The 20,875-nt window shown below is 41.6% G+C and overlaps 1 protein-coding gene across 6 annotated transcripts in view; it reads left to right on the top strand.

The window, feature by feature from the left end:
- The window catches only part of ARFGEF3 (ARFGEF family member 3), a 183,739-nt gene that overhangs the window by 31,088 nt on the left and 131,776 nt on the right, over positions 1–20,875 (top strand). For 4 of the 6 annotated variants that reach the window (XM_019420455.2, XM_019420454.2, XM_053904437.1 and 1 more), the window contains 2 exons: positions 13,338–13,419; positions 17,181–17,312. In XM_019420455.2, the coding sequence (XP_019276000.2) occupies positions 13,338–13,419; positions 17,181–17,312 (214 nt within the window). The remainder of the gene's footprint in view (positions 1–13,337; positions 13,420–17,180; positions 17,313–20,875) is intronic. The other 2 variants (XM_019420456.2, XM_053904438.1) reach the window with 1 other exon arrangement.

Genomic DNA, 20,875 nt, shown 5'->3' with positions numbered 1-20,875 from the left:
TCACAAAGACCTTGATTACCAGTTAATTGTGAGCCAAGAAAGGTGAATACATTCCGCCCCCCACCCCCCGACAGTTAACAATTTTCCTAACCACCCATGTAACCAGCCACTGTGTCCTGTGTCATGGGGGTGAGGAAGGCACTGACCCTGCCAAGAGGGGCTCTAGAAATGCTACTAGGGTCAAGCAGAAGCGTGAAGGAGGGCAGCATTCGTGAAGATGGATGGATGTGTAAATAGAGAGGACATGAGGTTTAAAAGCCCTGAGCATGCCTTTGATGAACAATTGTTAGCCTTGAATGGTACAGTCTGTCTTGACACGGGAGATCTAAGCTTTAACGTATTGTCCTTGGCCTTTCCCTGGATTCAAAGTAGCCTGATGCTTAGCTTTTACATGTTGGGCTAAATTTGACAATGTAAGGCTGAAGAGTTTATTGTTGTAGACAAAAAGTCAATGAAAGAGTAAAAGACACAGGTTCTTCTATTTTCTGCGACCTGTGGGCCTGTACCTTTTATATCTGAGTGCACTATTCAGGTGGAAACAGTTCTCAGTTATACCCATCCTGAGAAAAGCGGGGGTTATCGTATTGGCTTTTGTGTGCTGGATTGTTTGGGGGGAGAACATAGGTCAACTGGAAAATGAAAAAAAAAACTTATTACTTTGGTCAATATTCAAGGATGCCTATGCTTGTTTCCATATTGTAGATGTCTTTATCCTCTCCTTTTAGCTCTTGCTTCCTCATGATAGAGAGGTAGCATGTTGCTGTGGAAAGAGAATCTGGATTCTTCCATTTACCAGCCCTTTTACATAATTTGAGGAGCTTTCATGTCTCGAACTATGAAATGAACTTGATAATGCCCAGTGTCCCAGTTCTCATGAGGATTAAATGAGCTATAACCTAATGGAAAAGTTCCCAGCTTAAATGGATGAGCTCATCACTTCTCGGCTTGTTACATCTCCTCCTCTAGAGCAATGACCCAAGTGCTCCTTTGTTTCCTGTTTTAACAGTAGGGTTAAGCTTCTCATGGACCGAACACTGTATATTGGTTAGGTGGCATCAGACACATTACTTACCATCTCTGAATCTGTTAGCTCATTGATCCTGTGGAAATAATTACCTCTCCCAGTTTTGTAGTAAGTACTCAATTAAATGAGATTCTAAAATGCCTGGTGCAGAGTGGGCACTCAATGACTGGTGAGTACTCGTACTGGATGGGCATATCTTTGAAGGAGATCTTTCCTTCTGCCGTCTTCCCTTCCGCCACCTTTCTATGCAGTCACAACTTCCTCTGGCTTCTTTGCTAGTATCCTTCCCTCTCTCCGCTCGCTGGCTGGAGGGATTTTTCTGCGCTCAGTCTTTCTGCTGTGCTTCTTATACTTTGCCTTGGAAGTTTCATCCACTTCTAAGACTTCAGCCACCACTTTAAGATGGATATCCTTTAATTGCTGAGCTCCAAACCAGTACATCCAATTTTCTGCTTATCAGCACTTGGATGCCCAAAGGAACCTGAAACTCAAAATATTGAAAAATATAGTTATTATCCTTGCCATTTCTATCCTCAAAACTGTTCTTCCAGTAAGTCCTCTCTATTCCTCTTCTGTGCTATTTCTAGGTTCTGTTTCTTCCTTTAAAAAACATTTTTAAATGTTTATTACTTATTGAGAGAGAGAGAGAGGAAGAGTCAGAGTGCAGGCAGGGAAGGGTTAGAGAGAGAGGGAGACACAGAATCCGAAGCAGGCTCCAGGCTCTGAGCTGTCAGCACAGAGCCCGACACAGGGCTCAAACTCACAAACTGCAAGATCATGACCTGAGCTGAAGTTGGATCCTTAACTGACTGTGCTGCCCAGGCTCCCCACTCTGTTTCTTCCTTTGCATTCCTGAATATAACTTAACTGTATTGTACTTCCAGTGCTGGGCCTTGTTAACAGAGTGTAGTTCCTTCCTCCAGGCTTTGCTACCTCCAGTAAAGAATGATGACAACAACAAAACTATAATAACAAGACAGTGGTGAAAGTAAGAAAAGGTACCATGACAACAATCATTTGTTGAGTGTACACGACATGCTAAGCACTGTCATACCACCCTACATCCTGGGAGAAGTGGGACCCTTCTCTGGGCTTATGTAGTAGAGGCTCCATTCTTGTCCTCTCCAGAGTGGAGGGAACATTCCCACCCAGAGCCCACCCCAGCGCCTCAGTTCATGTTCTGGACACTTGAGACTTCAGAATTCCCTGCTTGGACTATGCTGAGCCTCCTTGCAGAAACCGCATGCAGACCTCTTTCCCGGTTGTATCTTTCAGAAAGCAGATGGTGCCCCAGATGTGTGCATCTCTAGGCACAAGGGCTGGATAAAGGGCAGCTATTTGCCTAGCTTGTAGTCTGAGATCTGTGCCATGAGACCCAATGGAGGGCAGGATAGAGCCAGGGGTGGGAAGAGAAGGCAGTCTGGCCAGGGACCTTCAGGAGTGCTGTAAATGTTAGGATGAGAAATCAGTAATTTTTCTAATGTAGCTTTTTATCTAATCCTCATAATATTTCTCCAGGGAGGCAATATTAGGTCCATATGCAAAGTGAGAGTTGCAGAGGTTAAACAGTGTATAGATTATAATGGGCAGAGCATGAATTTGACGCAGATTAGTTGGACTCCAGAAGTTTTTTTTCTGTGATACTCTACTTTTTATCCATTCCCTACATTGTAGCCAGAGATTCGTTTTGTAGAAAATGTCTGTGGTCACATTATTCCCTGGATTAAAAATCCTCCATTAGCTCCTCATTTGCAACTGACTGCAGGCCAGTTTCTCTGGCATAGCATGCAAAGACCCTTCAAAAACTGTCTTGGATCTACCTTGCCAAACTCATTTCTCGTCAGTATTCCCACCATGCCTTCCCCGGTCATAACGAACCCGCTGTGTGCCTTGACACCCACAGCCTCAGCTGGGTATGTCTTTCCTGCTTCCTTCTCTGCTTTGCCAAGTCCTACACTATCCCTTCCATTTCAAAGTGAAATGAACATCACCTTGCCCATGAAGATACTTGAATTTTTCTAGACAGGATCTCTCCTATTCCTGTTATACGTTCATAGTTGATTGTTTCTACCTTAATACAAGTGTGTATTGCTTTATTACCTATGGTTTTCTGCTCTCCCTTGTCTGTTACTTCCCTGAGGCCGTGGCTTCCATGTGGACAGGAACTGGGTGTCTTATCATTATATGCCTCTGTTTTCATACAGAGTCTGGACATACATAGTAGGCTAGATAAGTATTTTTTTTTAAAAAAGACCTTTTTATTACAAAAAATCTTATGCACGTTTCACAAGTGAATTATTAACAATGAAGGAATACAAATGTTAGTTCTGACGTTTGTGCGGATCTGCTAACGGACTGGTGTTAGGAGGCATTTTGACATGACAACTGGAAATTTCTAATTCGCAGAAAAATGTTACTTTACATTTAGTCCTAGGATTTCATTGTCATGGCATTTAAGTGATGAGCATCTTTATAAACATGTATATACATATACATATATATAATTCGTGAGCTTTAATAGGCCAGTGAGTTCTGAATAGAGCATAAATCACAGTTTTGTCTCAATGTGATTAATTTAGTTGTGCTTTCTTAGGTTACTGTCTTTGGCTACGTAGACTTTTCTGGAAGATATTTATGCCATAAAACTGCTATTTTTGAAGAGGTAGCTATCTATTTGCGTAAAATTATCAGCGCATAAAAAAAGATTATGTTGGTGTATTGTCCAGCTACTTTTTCTTCTTCCCTAAAATTTGAAAATATTTGAATTAGAAATCCTTTCTGTTTTGGTGGCTTATCACTTTTTGACTCTTCACGGCAGAGATTCTGGGCAGAATCTTACCTCTTAATCGCCAGTTGGAACACTTTCATCATAAGAAATCATTAAGTAACAAAACACACGTGGTCTGTGTTCTAACGCAGGGCAGAGCAACTCCCATAGGCAGGTTTCATGCTGTTGGTGTATTTATGCTCTAAGCCCAAAAGGAAAACATGTCATAGGAAGAAGCAAAATGAGATTAAGCATACTGATTATAGATTATATGACTAAGGTAACTATATTTTAGGGTCCCAAGCAAGCCTATTTTCAGTCAAAAAGACTTCAGGGAGAAGAAAGAATCATAAGAGAATGTCTTAGAGGAAAGGAGAAGGGAAACTATTCCAGGAATATGACCCAGTTTTTGATAAAGAGGGAAGAGTGGTGACTTAACAGAGGAGAGGAAGTTGGCACAGAGGAAGCCCACGAAGTATTAGATGAAAGCTGTTACCAGAAATAAGGCCATTCAGAGGCCCAGACCAGAAGCTTTGAAGGAAAATCAGAGGGTGTTTTTGCTAGTGTAGTATAGGGCTATCTCTACTTTTTATTTCTAAAGGTAATATATTCTTGGAATTTTTTTTAATGTAGAAACATATAAATACTAAAACCAAGATCACCCATATTCCCAAAAGGCAGAGAGACATTCTGAACATGGTTTGAGGAATTTCTTTCCAGCCTCTCGTTCTTCTCCATCCATTCTGCAATTGTATGTAATTGTTTATTTAAGAGTGGGGTCCACGCTATGGTATATATTCTCTGTTCGTTCTCATTCTTTAATTTTTTGGCATAAGATTCCAAAGCATTTTCTTGTGTCAATGAAAACTTTTCAGAATACTTTTAATTGTTGTCTCTTACTCCATTCTATAGATGTGCCATGATTTATTTAACCTTATTTCTGTTATAAATAAAATGACGGTAAAAAAAATCTTCACATCCAAAGCTTTGCTACATGCGTAATGATTTCTTTAGAAAAGTTTTATGGAATAGAAGATCCTCCATGAAAGCATAGTTATGTTTTTAAGCTCTTGATAGCTCCTGACAAACTTTTGTTTATGGAAGTCTTAAAGAATAAACCTTTCCATGGCGCCACAAGAAGAGGTCATATGAGGAATTGCTAAGTGTGTTAATGGAGGTGAGGAGTGGTTTACAGTGTCTCACAGTGGAAAAATGTAAAAGTCAGTGTGTAAATGATTGCCATGGGAGGTAATACGAGGAAATGCAAGGTTGGATAGACAATGGACAGAAAGAAAGGAGGTTGGGCTTTTTGTTGGTTTTTCATGAAAAGTCCTTCACAGGTTTATTGTGTGTAAAATGCTTAACCCAGTCTTGGAACCGGGTTTGAGAGTGACAAATGATAACCATTAAGGTCACGTGCTATGGAGGAGCTTGGGTTCATGGGTCCAGTTACTCCGCCACCACTTTTCCAGGAGTGAATTTTCCTCTCATCCTCTTCTCCCTCATCGATAAATGCGGATACTATTTGTCCCTCCTCATTGGGTTGGCGTAAAACTTAAAGTCGATCATGTGCCTAAGCCCTTAGAGGCTTCGATAAATGGCGTCTCTATACTTGCATGGCTGCTCTCCCACGTATCAATTAAGGATCCTCTGGTTGAAAATGACAGAACCCTGGAGCCAAAGAAAACCGATATGTTGTGTCCAACACAGCAGGTTGTGTCCGGTGGAAGGAGAAGGCCACTTGCTTTGGTCTTTTTACTGGACTTACCTTTAGTTAACTAAAGGCTCAGCTAACTAACCTTAATAGCCCCGATGCTAACACTTCTCAGGCATTTTCCTTCTTTTGATGATCAGAAGGTGAACTGACACTTGCCTGTATCTTGGACAGGAATGATGGCTGCTTCTCCCTCTGTTCTGTACTCAGTACCAAGCACAGTGCCCTGAACGTAATAAATGCTCAATAGTTGTAAAAAAAAAAAAAAAAAAAAGAATCCCAGAGCAACCTCCCTTATGATTAATATGGACTTCATGTCTCCTTTCCTCTAGAAATTAAAAAAAAAAAAGGAAACTGTAGTGTTTTTGCACCTGATTACATAGAGTGTATATTTTATTGATAATCCCAGATTGTAGGTGAAAATACCAAGCCATAATGCATCTTTATTTTTTTTTTCAAAGATAAATAAGTTCTAGGATGTCATGCACAGCATGGTGACTATAGTTTTAGCAACGCTGTTGTATATTTTGAATGTTGCTAAGAAAGGCCTCGTCAGAGTTCTCATCACAAGAAAAAAATTGTGACTGTGTGGTGAAGGATGTGAACTAAACTTACTGCGACAATCATTTTGCAGTATATGCATATATCATTATGTTGCACACCTAGAACTGAATAAGTTCTCAGTAAAAGTGGGCAAATATTTTCAAAATGAATAAAACTGTATTTTCTTTTACGAATTGTTTTCTTGACCTGTAGTGTTCTGTATTTTTAAAATATTGTCAGAATGTTAGTAGAAGAGTTTGAAATGGAAAAGGTAAGTGGGTTTACCGTTGTCCTATCACAATAATGTAACAAAATAGTTTTTGTGTTTATGTTGCTTTCTCTTCTTTTGCAACTTGTTTTCTTCGGAATTGCCTTCTTTTATTAAAAAAAAAAAAAAGAAATGTCAGGAAAACAAGCTTGTCTCATAGATGTTAGAAAAATAAGATTTTCAAGGTAAATTCTAGAGTTTGAACAAATTTAATCCACTTCCGTACATATACCCAGCTACTATATAAGAGCCATTAGACGTATCAGACAGCAAAGGTAGAATATAGATCATATTTACAAGCTTTCAGATGATTGATCAGCCTACTTCATTGCCTATAGTTGTCCTTCATTACAAAAAGAAGTCGATTAGCATAGTGTGGCTGTCTTGTACATGGAGGCTTTGTTTATAGACCAGAACAGCTGGTATAATTGCTAAAGAATGCATGGCCCGTCAATGTAAGTACCAGTAAGAAATGGAAGAAAATTAGTTCTATATTTAATATTTTGCCGCCATACAAACAAAGTAACTCACCTTGTGAGCTGAACAGAAGGAAACACAGTGATGGTTATCTTTGTAAGGAGCCAATGGCTTTATGGCTTTAAAAAATATTCTGTTCAGATTATACAAGTATATTCTAAAATTATCATATAAAAATTGATACAGGGGTGCCTGGGTGGCTCAGTCAGTTGAGCGTCTGACTTCGGCTCAGGTCATGATCTCACGGTTCATCGGTTCAAGCCCCATGTCAGGCTCTGTGCTGGCAGCTCAGAGCCTGGAGCCTGCTTCGGATTCTGTGTCTCCCTGTCTCTCTGCTCCTCTCCCACTCACGCTCTGTCTCTCTCTCCTTCAAAAAATAAACATTAAAAAAATTCTTTTAATAAAAACAATTGATACAAATAGAAAGTATAAAACAACAGAAGATTCCCCCATGCTACGTCCGAAAACACCCATCGTCAACATTTAGCCCAGGTCTCCTGAGAGTGCCCTAGTTGATTTTCACTGCTATATATATAACCCTTTCTACTGCTTGAATGTTTTTATGTACATGTAAGCCTTTTACAATAAAACGATAGATAGTGAAAGCATATATTTTGAGAGAAAATATGAGCATAACCATATTCTATTATTTGGGATTTAAAAAAATAGATAGAATCATATAAAATTGTTGATATTCAAACCTTTCCAATCTACAAAAATGGCCATTTCGTATGCTCAACTTAATTGCAGTAGGCTTGCTAAGGGGTCTTGAAAGCCCATAGGAGAGAAGGAATTTTATGTTGTTGATAGTTGCATTCATAACACCTAAAAAAAGTTCCTGGAGGGTGAATCTAATCTTTGTTATGAAATAGAAAAGGATTGATACTGATAAAAATAATTTTATTAAATTAGACATGAAAACAAATAAAATGGAAACTTTTTTTTTTAAGTTTATTTATTTTGAGAGAGAGAGAGGAGAGAACACGGGAGAGAGGGACAGAGGGAGAGAGAAAGAGAATCCCAAGCAGGCTGGGTGTAGAGCCTGATGCAGACCTCAAACTCGTGAACCTTGAGATCATGACCTGAGCTGAACACGAGAGTCAGACGCTTAACCGACTAAGCCATCCAGGCACCCCAAAAAGGTAAACTCTTTTAAAGGCACTGCAGAGAAAATTTATTAAGGAATGAATTCAATTCCAGTTGATTCAGTGGAATTGATTCTGGCAAAACGTAGTCAATGCAAATTCATCAGTGCCCACACAAACTGTTTAAAGCCTCAGTATTCATAAACACAGTCATGTCCCCAAGTGTCACACAAGTGGGGAGGGGGAGCAGTGAGAAACCTCCTTCACTGGTACTCAAATTAGGAAAGTTTGTGGCTACGAGGAGAAGCGGATGGCTGGAGGCTGAACTCAGCAACTGGTTTGAAAGCCACATTTCCCCCTTCATCCAAACTGCGGATACCTTCTCATAACGACATACCGGCTGTCAAACACAATGTGTTGTTTCATCAACAATCGCTCAAAATAAGATAATTTATATTACTTGTCTGATGCCTGTCCCCAGTCTTTTAACCTGGGCGACCTTTGAATGCTATTTACAAAATGATGTGTCTGTCATATTCCGCCGTCAGTGGGGAGCTGTCTGCTGGTAAAAGCCTCGCAGACGCCTAGGCTATGGGTTTTGAAGCCACATGGTACAAGCTTAAGTCACAACTGTTTCATTTACCAACTTGTGAGCTTGGGCAGGTAATCTGTCTCTTCGTCTTGTTGACAATGAAATCTCTACTTTGAAAAGTTCTAAGGAAAATATAAATGTGAATATGTGACCACGGGACTTTGCCCATGCAAGCCTCTGATTCTCAGCCAGAGCCATGGTTGTTATGTGAAGCAATGCAGACAGTTGCTGAATTCATGGCTTAGATCCTAGAATCCTAGAATTGGAGCGTGTCAGCAGACTTTAGAAATCCGAAGCATCTTTGTGCTCTTCCCCCTGTGATTCATCAAAAAGAAACAAACCAGCCCCACCTTCAGGAATTTGGTTTTACTTGAAGCCCCTACTGACGTTAGTATAGAAAGCTGATTTTTGGTAAATCGCAACTTCCCCTTATTCACCTATTTTAATTTCCCTTTGTTCATTGTCATCTTCCAACCCAGTGAGGCTGGTCTGTGACCCATGACAACACAGTAAAGGAACTAGGTTTAGTCTCCTTGACATACCAGGCAGTGTCCCGGGATGACGTCTTCCTCATGCATATGCAACACAACTAATTCTTCTTTAAGAAATAATCGCATGTCAGGACATGAAACCTGGGGCCACTGCCTTTATTTAATTAGGCAAGAGGGACCTTGCACATGCCTGTGCATAAAAAATAATCACTTGATGTAACTGAATATTGATTTTTGGTATGCCCTTTTCCTAATGAGGCAGCATCTAGAAAGATCAAAAGATGATTTATTCCAATACAGTATGTGCAAAGGGGACTGTGTGCCGCCTCGCATCTCCATTATGAATTAACAGGCCTGTATTTTCTTTTATTAAAATCACACACATACACACACACACACAAAACCAGGGCATCAGGATCTTGATGGTATCACAGGGCAAACAAGGAAATCATTTGTGCCCCATGAGCTTCGTTTCCCATGTGTTCATTTCCTGTTGAAGTCAGGAACTGAGGCTTGTGATGCTAATTTGGGACTCTGCTGGGTCTGAGGGGAGGAGACACCTTGAATGCTAAAGACAGTCATTCCCCTTACCTCCCGTCTTCTGCGCCCCCCCCCCCCCCCCAAAGAACCTACTTCTCTGCCCCAGGCTCAGCATAACATCACTTCAAAGCCTATCCTTGTGGAACTCTAAGCCCAGTCAGGGAACATGACTCTCTTTGACACACCAAAATATCCGCCATGTTGGGCAGGGTCCTTTCCCTTGAGGTCAGGGGGCCTTCAACGTGGATCCATGTGAAATTGGGGTTTGGGGGACTCATGAGTCCTCTGAAATGATTTCTGCATTTCTCTAGGAAGAGGGTCCTGTGCCAGATATTTTATGCTTGTGATCCCAAAAAGGTTAGGAAATAAATCTATTCTAACTCTGCTCAGATCTTTTGAGACCAAAGGGTGTTGGAAAGAACTTGGCTTGAGAGTCAGATGGATTTACATTTGGATTGTCTCTAATAGATTTTAGCTGTGTAGCCTTGGGCAGGCTGTAGAACCTCTCTGAATGTCCATTTTCTTAAATGTAAAATGGGGTAAAAACACCTATTTTAAGGTGGAAGTGACAGGTACACTAAACAGAAATAAGTGCTAATTTTATTTTTTCCTCATTTCATTCCTTGAATGAAATGAAAGCAGGTACCTGTTCTGTTGTGTTTCTGGCCAGATTTTTCCGAGCACCCGTGATGGTGCCTTGCATACATAAGGCACTCAAATGTTGGTTGAATAGATGCTTGGATGGATGCAGTGCCTTGGCTCAGTACCTAGATGAAATCTATCTGCTTTCTCAAAACACTTATTTTCCAAGAGACATCTTGGTAGTCTAAGATCTCTCTCTAGAAGAGAGCTTGGGTTTGCCAAAACCCTCCCAGGACAATTAGCTCCACGTCCTGTGCAAAATCTTTCTGCATACTGTGAAAAGATTAGATCTTATTATCCTGTGCTGCAAATCACGATCTGTGCTGGGCCTTTGTCTATATCAGGACGGGGCAAACTATAGCCTATGGGCCAAATCTGGCCTATTGCCTGTTTCTACAAATAAAGTTTTATTGGGACATATCCCTGTTTATTGATTTGTGTATTATCTACGACTGCTTTTGTGCTGTGGTACAGCTGAGTACTTAGGACAGAGACACTATGGACAGGAAAGCCTAAAATATTTATTATCTACAGAAGAAATTTGCCAGCCCCTGATATGTATTATTTGTACTCCTTACTGCAGCCCTGCTGGGTTGGTCTTCAGTTGCCCTTCTTATGTAATGGGAAGCTAATATCCAACAAAGTTAAGTATCTTGATTGGGATTCTACAGCTTATAGTTAGGGTTTGAATCTGGCTCTGTGTGATTCCATAGCCCACGTTCTTTCCACCAAATTCTGATACCTTTCAAGTCAACCAAAGCCTAGCGGAACCACCTATATCTTTCAGTCCTGTCTGGTGACCAAGAAGACTAGCACAGGGAGCAAGCCAATCAGTGATGTCCTCTAGAATCGGGGTACAACCTGGTGGCCCTCACATTTGTCTGTAACCTGGCTGAGGTCTGAAGATAAATCATGTGAATGTATAACTAGATGAGAAGGTAGAATGTGGATTTCACGGACTATTTCTGAAGGTGGCAAAGCAATAGGAGTCTGCAGTGTTTTGTTTCTTGTTGTTGTTGTTTTAGTATAACTTATGGTCAAGTTGGCTAACATACAGTGTATACAATGTGCTCTTGGTCTGGGGGGTAGATTCCCATGATTCATCAATTACCTACAACAGAGTCTGCAACTGTTTGTATGCAAACATAATGCTGCTTCCCAAGGTCAGAAGGTTCGGCATTTCCAGGTGTGCCCTATTTGCTGAATGTGGTCTCCACTCTTGTTTGCTGCCCTTAGTGAGTACTGTGTGATACTTACGGATTTTCAGCACACGGCCACTCGACAGAGACTTGCCCTTCCCCAAGCTGCGAGGCTGTAAGAGTTACGGGCCTTCATGCTCGCTCATTGGTCCTGCGCCTTCACTGGCAGATCTCACTCCGAATGTGAAAGTTCTTTCACGGTGAATGAATCCTGATGGAAATTTGATTGTTTCAAGGGTTTATAGGTGAAAATTCTGTGGTTATTCTGGCTCATACTCCATCTGCCTCTCATTCCTACTTCTCAACTTTCACCCTTCCGGTTAATTTTTCCAGCTTATAAACTGGTTACGATTAAACAAAAGAAAAAAACGAATTTGGAAAAATCAACTACTCCTGCTTTAACGGAGGGTACAGACGCGTGTGTCTTGTAATGGTAGTGAAGCTGGTAATAACAGTACGGTGACAAAATTCCAGCCACCCCGCTGGAAGTAACACAGTTGGGTAACTTACCCATCTGTCACGGGATGTGTCTAATGAAAAATGGTTGTAGAGTTCATCGATTGTCACGTAAAAGAGGCTATTGCAGCATTGGGTTGGTGAGGGGAGAGGGGAGAAGGATTGGGAAGGTGGATGTTCTTTGTGGCGGAGTCTGTCTTTGTTCTGCTGATGGAAGGTTCCATAGAAAAGCAGTAGAGCTGCCGGACAGATAGGAAGGAATCAAAGCTATAATTAACTTCGTGTTTCATTGGGTTCTACAACAGTGGCCCTTATTTCTCCAAAGATGAACTCTTATAGTCTTACCCTATAGCTTTTATACTCCCTAAAGTCAATCAATCTTTCGGTTTATGCTGAATAGATAAAAATGATATTGCTGCAGTTAAAGTGGGGGTGGAGGAACCTGGTAAAATTAAGGAACATTTCATTGGTTATGCCAGTAGAGCTCCATGGGGAAATAACAGGTTGATTAAAATTCTTGGGCAGTTGTTTAATTATTTAGAGTGAATGTTCTAACAGAAAGATTTTTTTTTTGGTAGCCCTTTTGGTTTATTCCTAACGTATTTTAGTCCCCATTTATTTGTTTTTAAGCTTTAAAATATCCAGGGCACTTGGGTGGCTCAGTCGGTTAAGTGTCTGACTCTGGATTTTGGCTCAGGTCATGAGTTCAAACCCCACATCAGGCTCTGTGCTGACCTGCTTGAGATTCTCTGTCCCTCTCTCTCTCTCTCTCTCTCTCTCTCTCTCTCTCTGCCTCTCCCCTGCTTGCTCTCTAACTCTGTCTCAAAATAAATAAATAAATATTTTAAAAATACCCCAAGTACCTCTCCACATAGGTCTTTTTCATCTCTCCCATGGCACTAGGTACTTCTCATTGGTCACAGCTGTTGCTATTTTGTTGATCATTCTGTCTTGGAAACATGTTTATTAGGAACTCATCACAGAATTCCAATCTGCCTGATGGAGGCTAAAAAGCAAATTTACAAATTGTAAATGATTGTGCAACATTTTGAATGGGAGAGAAACTGACAAAATAGACTTTCAGTTTATATTGATGAGGCACAGTAGTGGTGGTGATGCATTCTCTTTGTAGGTAAGAGAGAGGCATGAGCAAGGCATAGAAATCTATTCTAATGGTGCTTTCTAGACTTGTTCACCCCAGATGTACCGGGTATAAGCAAGTATATTTAGGAAAGAACAAGGCATGTTCATGGACTGGTAAGAATCCCACCATGTAATAATTTGTGCGTCAAAACAATTGTTTGAGAGTCCTTGTGTTGGCTCTTCCTGTAGCCAAGGCAAGTGCTGATATGCTATCATTTCTGTTCATATTTCTTTAGCTGTGGCTTTTTTAGGTCCCTGTGCATTTTTAACGTGGTTATAGTTTTTATGTATGTGTGTCACAGCATCTGGGAGTGGGTGTACATAGGGCTTCAATCATTTGACTGCCAGCTTTGCTGAGCTCATGTGTTTTGTTGTCCTTATTTATGTGTTTGCCAGGGAGAAATGCTTGCTACCTCTCCAGTTGGCTTTGGAATCCAAGAATGTGAAACTGGCCCAACATGCCTTGGCAGGAATACAGGTAAGGCTCTCACTGGGTGCAGTCAGGTGACAGAAATTGACAGGCTACTTTGGCGTTGAAAGAACAAATACTTAACATGTTGAATACTAGCCGTCAAAGACCCAGACCACAATTTGATTGAACTAGGTAATAACCACAGAGGACAGAGGATTTTCTTACATTTACCAGCGTTTCTCTGTGGATCGCATTATCTTGTTGAGCCTTTGTCATCTGATACTGATTCCTGGGGACCCAGCTAGGCTCGCATAGAAATGAAATGTTTTGGAGGATGGCCAGCTTTAGGAGAGCCCAGGATCTCTTGATCCCCCGAGAAACATCTCAAGTTCTATACCAAGTAAAATCTTATATAAATTCAACATCTGTGGTTCTGTGTAAGGAGAATTAATAGTAAACTGGAAAGATTTTATCTTTTTTCCATTTTACAGTTAGGTTAGTGAATGAACTCATGTGTTTTGTTTCCAGAGCAAACTTGGAGGGCCGAAAAGAAATTTTGTCTAATCAGAAAAGCCAGGGGTGCCTGGGTGGCTCAGTCCATTGAGAGTCTGACTCTTGATTCAGCTCAGGTCATGATGCCTGGGTCATGGGATCAAACCCCACACTGGGCTCCATGCTAGATGTGGAGCCTGCTTAGGATTCTCTCTCTCTTTTCCTGTGCCCCTCTCCCCTGCTCACATGCTCTCTCTCTCTCTCTCTAAAATGAAAAAAAAAAAAAAGAAAAGAAGACAATAAAAGTCAGATTGCTTGAACACTTTCCTTCTCTGAGCATTTGCTCCTGTATATTTTACACCATATGTAATAGGTCTAATTTGAACAGTGCAAAGGTCATGGCTATATAAATGCATTGACTTTGAAGCAGTTTGGTTTCTAAGTGACAAAGCACTGTGTAGTTCAAGCCTATGGGGTTTATGCAGTGTGGCCATGGATGAGTAGCATTTGTCAGATGTCTTTTCACATTAGTATGTATTATTTCATCCTTTAAGTCTAGAGAAGTCCCTAATGCCTCTTAAGAGTTAATACCTCTGATGGGGCGCCTGGGTGGTTCAGTTGGTTAAGTGTCCGACTCTTGATTTAGGTTCAGATCATGATCTCACGGCTCGTGAGTTGAAGCCCAGCATCTGGCGCTGGGCTGAGAGCACAGAGCCTGCTTGGCATTCTCTCTCCCCGTCTCTCTGTCTCTTCCTCTGTCAAATAAATAAGTAAACATTAAAAAAAAAAAAGAGTCAATACATATGAATGAGAAAACTAAGACTCTTCTTTTTCCAGTGGATTGGAATTAGATAATGTACATGTTAATATTAGATGTTTTTTTTGAGAGAGAAAGAGAGCATGCATGTACGTGGAGAGGGGCAGAGGGAGGGAGGGAGGGAGGGAGGGAGGGAGGGAGAGAGAGAGAGAGAGAGAGAGAGAGAGAGAGAGAGAGAGAGAGAATCCCAAGCAGGCTCCATGCTCAGTGAGGATCCCACCTCAGGGCTCAATCCCATGACCTCGGGATCATGACCTGAGCTGAAATCAAGAGTTGCCCACTCAATCGACCGAGCCACCCAGGCGCCCCAGTATTAAACATTGTTAAACACCGTCAATGTTATTAAATACTCCTTGTGTTTTCTCCTTGGGCCAGCCATGAATATGAATGGGAGTTTGTGTTAACCTGTGTGTTTCCTTTTCTCTAATATTGTATGGATTTCCCATGTAGTTATTTCTTAACCCCCAGACACTCTAAGCTTACAGAACCACGTTCTTAAGGTCTTGCTTTATCTGTTAATTCTAATGAGTGGGCACTGGGTATTCTTACCACCGTCTGTCACCTACTGTCAAGTGTAGGCACTTTTGTAGGCCTTTGCAGTCTTTATCACTTGAAGTAAAAACAGGTTTGAATGTAAACTTTAACTCTGGGGTACCTGGCATGCACTGTGTGGTCGTGAAAAAACCTCTTTGGAAAGGATATGGCCAGAAGGTCAGGCAGTCCTAAGAAGGTTCGAAATACTTGTGTTCTGGATCTGCAGTGACATTCTGCTACGAGAGGGAGTCCTTACCCAAGGTGAATCGGAATTCCAAAAGTTCTTCACTGCTGCGGCTCTATCCTGAACGGGACGAGGACAAATTTAAAAGGGATAAATACAGAATCTTTCACCAGGGTCTCAAAAATGGACTGCCTCGGGACAGAATGGGAAGAATAGCTTAATTGGAGCCCTGGTGAATGAGAATTAAGGATTTCAGGGCAAGTCAGCATAGAATGTACCATGACTTGCAGCTAAGCTCATTTGATCCGAGACTATAATTAAAATTATACATTGGCGTTTTTCAGTTTTTGGTTTTAGGCAATAAACCCATTTAGTCATCTCACATAACGAGAATTCTGCTGGTGGTCAGTTCTAGGTCTGATTCAACGGCTCAGTGGTGCCACCGAAGACCCCATTTCTTTTTGCCTTTCCCTTCTGCCACCTTAAACATTTTTAAGACTTTTTTTCCCTTTTTTTAAGAGCAATGTCAGATTTACAGTGACATTGATAAGAAGTGCAGAGCTTTCCCATATACTCCTTACCCTACCCATTCATAACCTCCTCCATGAACAGCATCACTCACCAGAATGGTACATTTTTTTTTAAGTTTATTTATTTATTTTGAGAGAGAGAGAAAAAGCACAAGTTGGGGGGGGGGGGGCGGGCAGAGAGAGAGAGAGAATCCCGAGGAGGCTCCACATTCAGTGCGGAGCCCAACATGGGGCTCCATCCCATGACCATGTAATCATGACTTGAGCCGATATCAAGAGTCAGATGCTTAACAGACTGAGCCACCCAGGTGCCCCAAATGGTACACTTTGGCCAACGATCCACTTAACAGTGACACACAATCACCCAAAGTTCACAGTTGACCTTAGGGGGCACTCTTGGTTGCATTATTCTTTAATGTCGGACCACCCTTAATGTGTGACATTCACTCTGGAGGCCGCATTTCAAGCAGGAGAGTATTTATGAAACCATATCACACCACGAACATTGAAAGATGCCTCAGGAGGTCTCGTATAGAGAAGAAAAGACTGAAGTGGACTTCATAGCTGACTTCAGATATTTTAGCTTAGTCCTCGTGGCTCCAGAGAAAGTTGAAGGATTTAGAAGTTGTAGGGAGGCGGGTTGTGGTACAACCGAAGATAGAATTTTATAGAAAATAAGAGTTGTCCCCAAATACAAAAGAGCTGTGAGGTGTAACGTTTCCTGAGAGACCTCGTGAAAGCGAATGTCCTCTCGTTCGGTTTTTGTGGGATTCGTTTTCTGCTGAAAATGCATGACGATGTGTGAATTCGCGAGCGCTTCTTTGGTAAAGTAAAAAGGTAAACTTTTTTCTGAAAAGTGAACTTGTCGACCACAAGACCTTCTCCTTTCCTGTGACAAAGCCACATTCAGAAAGGGTGTGCGTGAATGTGACCTTTGTAAGGCGCCGGATCCCCCCCCCCACCCCCCACCCCCCACCCCCCACCCCCGGGCACATTCATCCTCCGCCCCCACCAACCACGTGACCTGAATGGTTGCCGTGTTATTTAGAATGACTTACCTAGTAGCAGCAAAAGGTCTTTGCCCAAACTGTTGACCAAGGGTTCGATGCGTTTCTCTTTTTCACTGGCACATGGCATGAGTTCTGCCCTACCAGCCTCCACCTACGTGGCTCCCAAGTACAATTACCCTCAGTACATACTAAGATACAACAGAATGAGGCAGCAGGGGGGGGAAGCCTATCTGTGATCACTGCCTTGTGCCTCTTTACAGAAGCTTCTGTCAGAAGAGAGGTTTGTATCCATGGAAACAGATTCTGATGAGAAGCAGCTGCTCAATCAGATCCTGAATGCCGTGAAAGTGACGCCTTCCCTCCATGAAGACCTGCAGGTGGAAGTGATGAAGGTTGGTTTGACGTCATTAGAACAGGAACGAGCTAACCCCTCCGGCCCCCCCCCCCTCATTGTTACCTTGAAAATGTCTCTGTGCTGTGGTCATGCTTGCACCCCCTTCATCTGGAATGCATGGTTCTCCTTGCTTATGGTCCCCCAGAATTACCTGGATTGCTGAACAGAAATGACAACTGAGTAAAAAGGTAACTTTTCAGTGACACATATGATTTTGGGCCTGATCCTGCGTGTCTAATGTTGGTAGGTGATGTGTTTATCACTTTTTGCGAGAATGTACGTGAGTTGGTCCAGCTTAGGGTAGACCTGATCATTCCAGATATTCGGCCGCCTGTTTATGTTAAAACACAGCGAGGACCTAATGATGTTTTCCCACATACTAAGGCTTTGGAATAGACACTTTAGGGACAGGAACACCATCCTTAGGAACCATATCACGATCACATCTTTCTTTTCCATCCTCAAATTACATGAACCGTATCTTCACTTACCATTTTGGGGGATGGTATCTCTCCTTCCCCTCGCCCTTTTCCCTCCCTTGAGAATCACCATGATTTGGAACCCTTAATGCTGACTCTGGAACGTGTCATTTCCTGTGAATGAACGGTGAGTTGGGCAGAAGAGGATGGAAGTCTGTGTCCAGAACAGCACCTTGGTCAGAAAATCACAGCTGAAACCCCTGGGCTGGCTTTTAATAATGCCATCTGTTCATTTCCTCCCTAGAGGAATAAGCATAGAGAAATATTTAAGAACAGTTGGGTGTTGTATAATGGTCGATTTCTTCCCGAAAATGCACTGAAGGATTTTTGTCTTAGATAAGAGATTTCACTCTTCTGGGTGTGAGTTTCTCCATTCAGAAAAGAAAAGATGATTTCAGTGATGACATTTTGTTAATGCCTTGGGCCTCACCATAGCCCGTAGTCCATGGGTGATTTAGTGGAGTGACAAAGAGCTGAGACTCTGAAGCTAGCCTGTCTGGGTTTGAATACTTACACTTACTCACTTTCTATTGGGACGTCCTCAGGCAGATTCCTTCATCACTCTGTGCCTTCGTTTCCTCATATATAAAATGGAGGATATAATAGCATCTACCCAGTAGGATTGTTGCAAGAATTAAATAAGTGATATTTGTAAAGGACTTAGCACAGTATCTGGCATAAAGCAGGTGCTTTAGAAGTGTTACATATTCCCACTACTTCCTGCCTGCTGCGGCTGAGTCATAATCTCAGTGGGTGCATCTAGGAATATTCTTTTTTTTTTTTTAAAGTTTATTTATTTTGAGAGAGAACATGTGTGTGCAAGCAGGGGAGGGGCAGAGAAAGGGAGAGAGAGGATCCCAAGCAGGCTCTGCACTATCAGAGCACAGCCCAACACAGGGCTCGAACTCACGAACCGCGAGATCGTGACCTGAGCCGAAATCAAGAGTCGGACGCTCACCCCGCTGAGCCACCCAGGAGCTCTAATCTAGAAATATCCTTAAACACCGAAACGTTGAAAATCTCTGAGCTAACTGATCCTTAAGATCTTAATCGTCTTTAACTCTCTTTGATTCTGTAAAATGTACAGTTTTGCCTTGTCCTCTGACACACGTTCGGCAGCTCTGGAGTCATAGGAACTGAAAAGTAACCACTTCTAGGCTTATTTTACTTTTCCACTTCCTCCGTGCTGCCACTGAGAGGCCAGGCCAGCTGCCGTGTTAATTAATCACTTTTGTGGCGTCCAAGTCCAGTCTGTTGAGTCGTCCTATTCTTAGTCTCCATATACTGGAGGGTGAACTGTGGTATCATGCTGAGAGACATATCTCACAGATTTCCCATTATTCTGGATATTCTCCCAGGAATATACCTTTTTATGGAATCCACAAATTTGTCTTAAAAATTAAAAGTACGTATTCTTCTTAAAGCCTTGGAGAAGCAGAATGTCTAATGGTTGTGTCAACAGTAACACCTGTTTTGAAAACTTACGCTTGCTCCCTACCTGCAGCCCAGCAGTGCCTTCTGCTAGCCTTGCTGGGGACAGGAGTTGACACATGTTAACTCTCCTGGAAATGCTGGAAAATCTATCTTAATCGACTTTCTAGTGACACCATAATAGGCCGTTGGTACTCGTTGTTAATGTCTGGGAAGAAATAAGGCATTGTCAGAAGAAATAAGGCCATAATCAGACCTGCCGTTCTTTATAATTAGATTTCCAAAATGCTTAAAAATATAAGGGCCTTTGCTCGATGCTGTTATTTTTAACCATTTAAACATAGGAATTTGGGGGAAAAAAATTTCAGCTCACAACAAACCTAGATTTAAGCTAATTTTCTTCTCTTTTCTTTTCTATGTTTATTTTTGAGAGAGACAGAGTATGAACAGGGAGGGGCAGAGAGAGAGGGAGACACAGAATCCGAAGCAGGCTCCAGGCTCTGAGCTGTCAGCACAGAACGTGACGCGGGGCATGAACCCATGAATCGTGAGATCATGACCTGAGCCGAAGTCAGACGCTTAACCCACTGAGCCACCCCAGCTGCCCCTAAGCTAATTTTCTTATAGTATACTTTTATTTTAGATAAACATTTTGAGCCAAGCAGCTAAAACATAAATGATGAGGTAACCATGCTTTAGAGTGATATTATTATTATTCATACCAAATGGAACTTTAGAGATAGCGGTCTGACTGCTTTGGCCCACAAGGGAGGGCTCCATGGTCATTTACTTCTGACATTTAGATTATTTGTGTATGAAGACCTATCCAAATTATAGCATTTCTCGCTTAGAAATAATAATAATGTTCATACCCTGTCTCTACACTGGAAGAATTTCTGTGGTCACTTTAGTACTCTTCAAAGCATGTACCCTTTTATCTTGTGATTCTATAATACTTATGATGGCCCTGTAAAAACTCTCAAATAAACCCTTGTTTTGCCAATACCATTACCATATTAAAATGTTCTTGCCCCTTGTTCTCCCTAAAATTACATGGAACAAAGAGAATTGGATGAGTCCTCAAAGAAAGGCTGGATTCCCAATACATGTGAAAGGTATATTTATCCTTGATGCTTCTACATAGCTCGTTCTCGTGATAAATTATCTAAACCGGGCCTTTCCTGTAAAACTCTTCTAGTCATTTGAGATAAATATTTTGTAGGTACTAGAAAATGTTTTAACATGAAATACGGTAGGCATTTTCAAATGTTGGTATGCTCTTCAGGAGCGATAAAGCCACACCATGCAGTTTTTATTCATGTCTGTCTAAACACAGCATAGCACATTTTTATGACAAACCCCAGGTGCTCTATTTTAAAAAGCTACGCCATGCATTTTGCTCACATATTGCTATCTGCTAGTGTTTGTAAACATGAGAAATTGAACTGTGTCACACTCTTCAGAGTAGGTATGTAGCAGTTGTATTAAATTCCTGAAGAGAAAATAATATGGTTTGCTCTTTTAGAGGTTTCCCTAAGATTAAACTAACTAACTAATAATGGAACTCAAGATTCCGATGGCAGTGTCCCCATTTAGAAAGAAGGCCCTAGACTTGCAATTGGAGGGTTAAGAAAAAAATCCGTGGTGCTTG

This window comes from Panthera pardus, unplaced genomic scaffold (assembly GCF_024362965.1).
Source record: "Panthera pardus isolate Hobbes unplaced genomic scaffold, ASM2436296v1 HiC_scaffold_17, whole genome shotgun sequence".
Taxonomy (NCBI): Eukaryota; Metazoa; Chordata; class Mammalia; order Carnivora; family Felidae; genus Panthera; species Panthera pardus.
The sequence above is the reverse complement of the archived record's forward strand: the minus strand, read 5'-3'. Positions and strand labels throughout refer to the sequence as shown.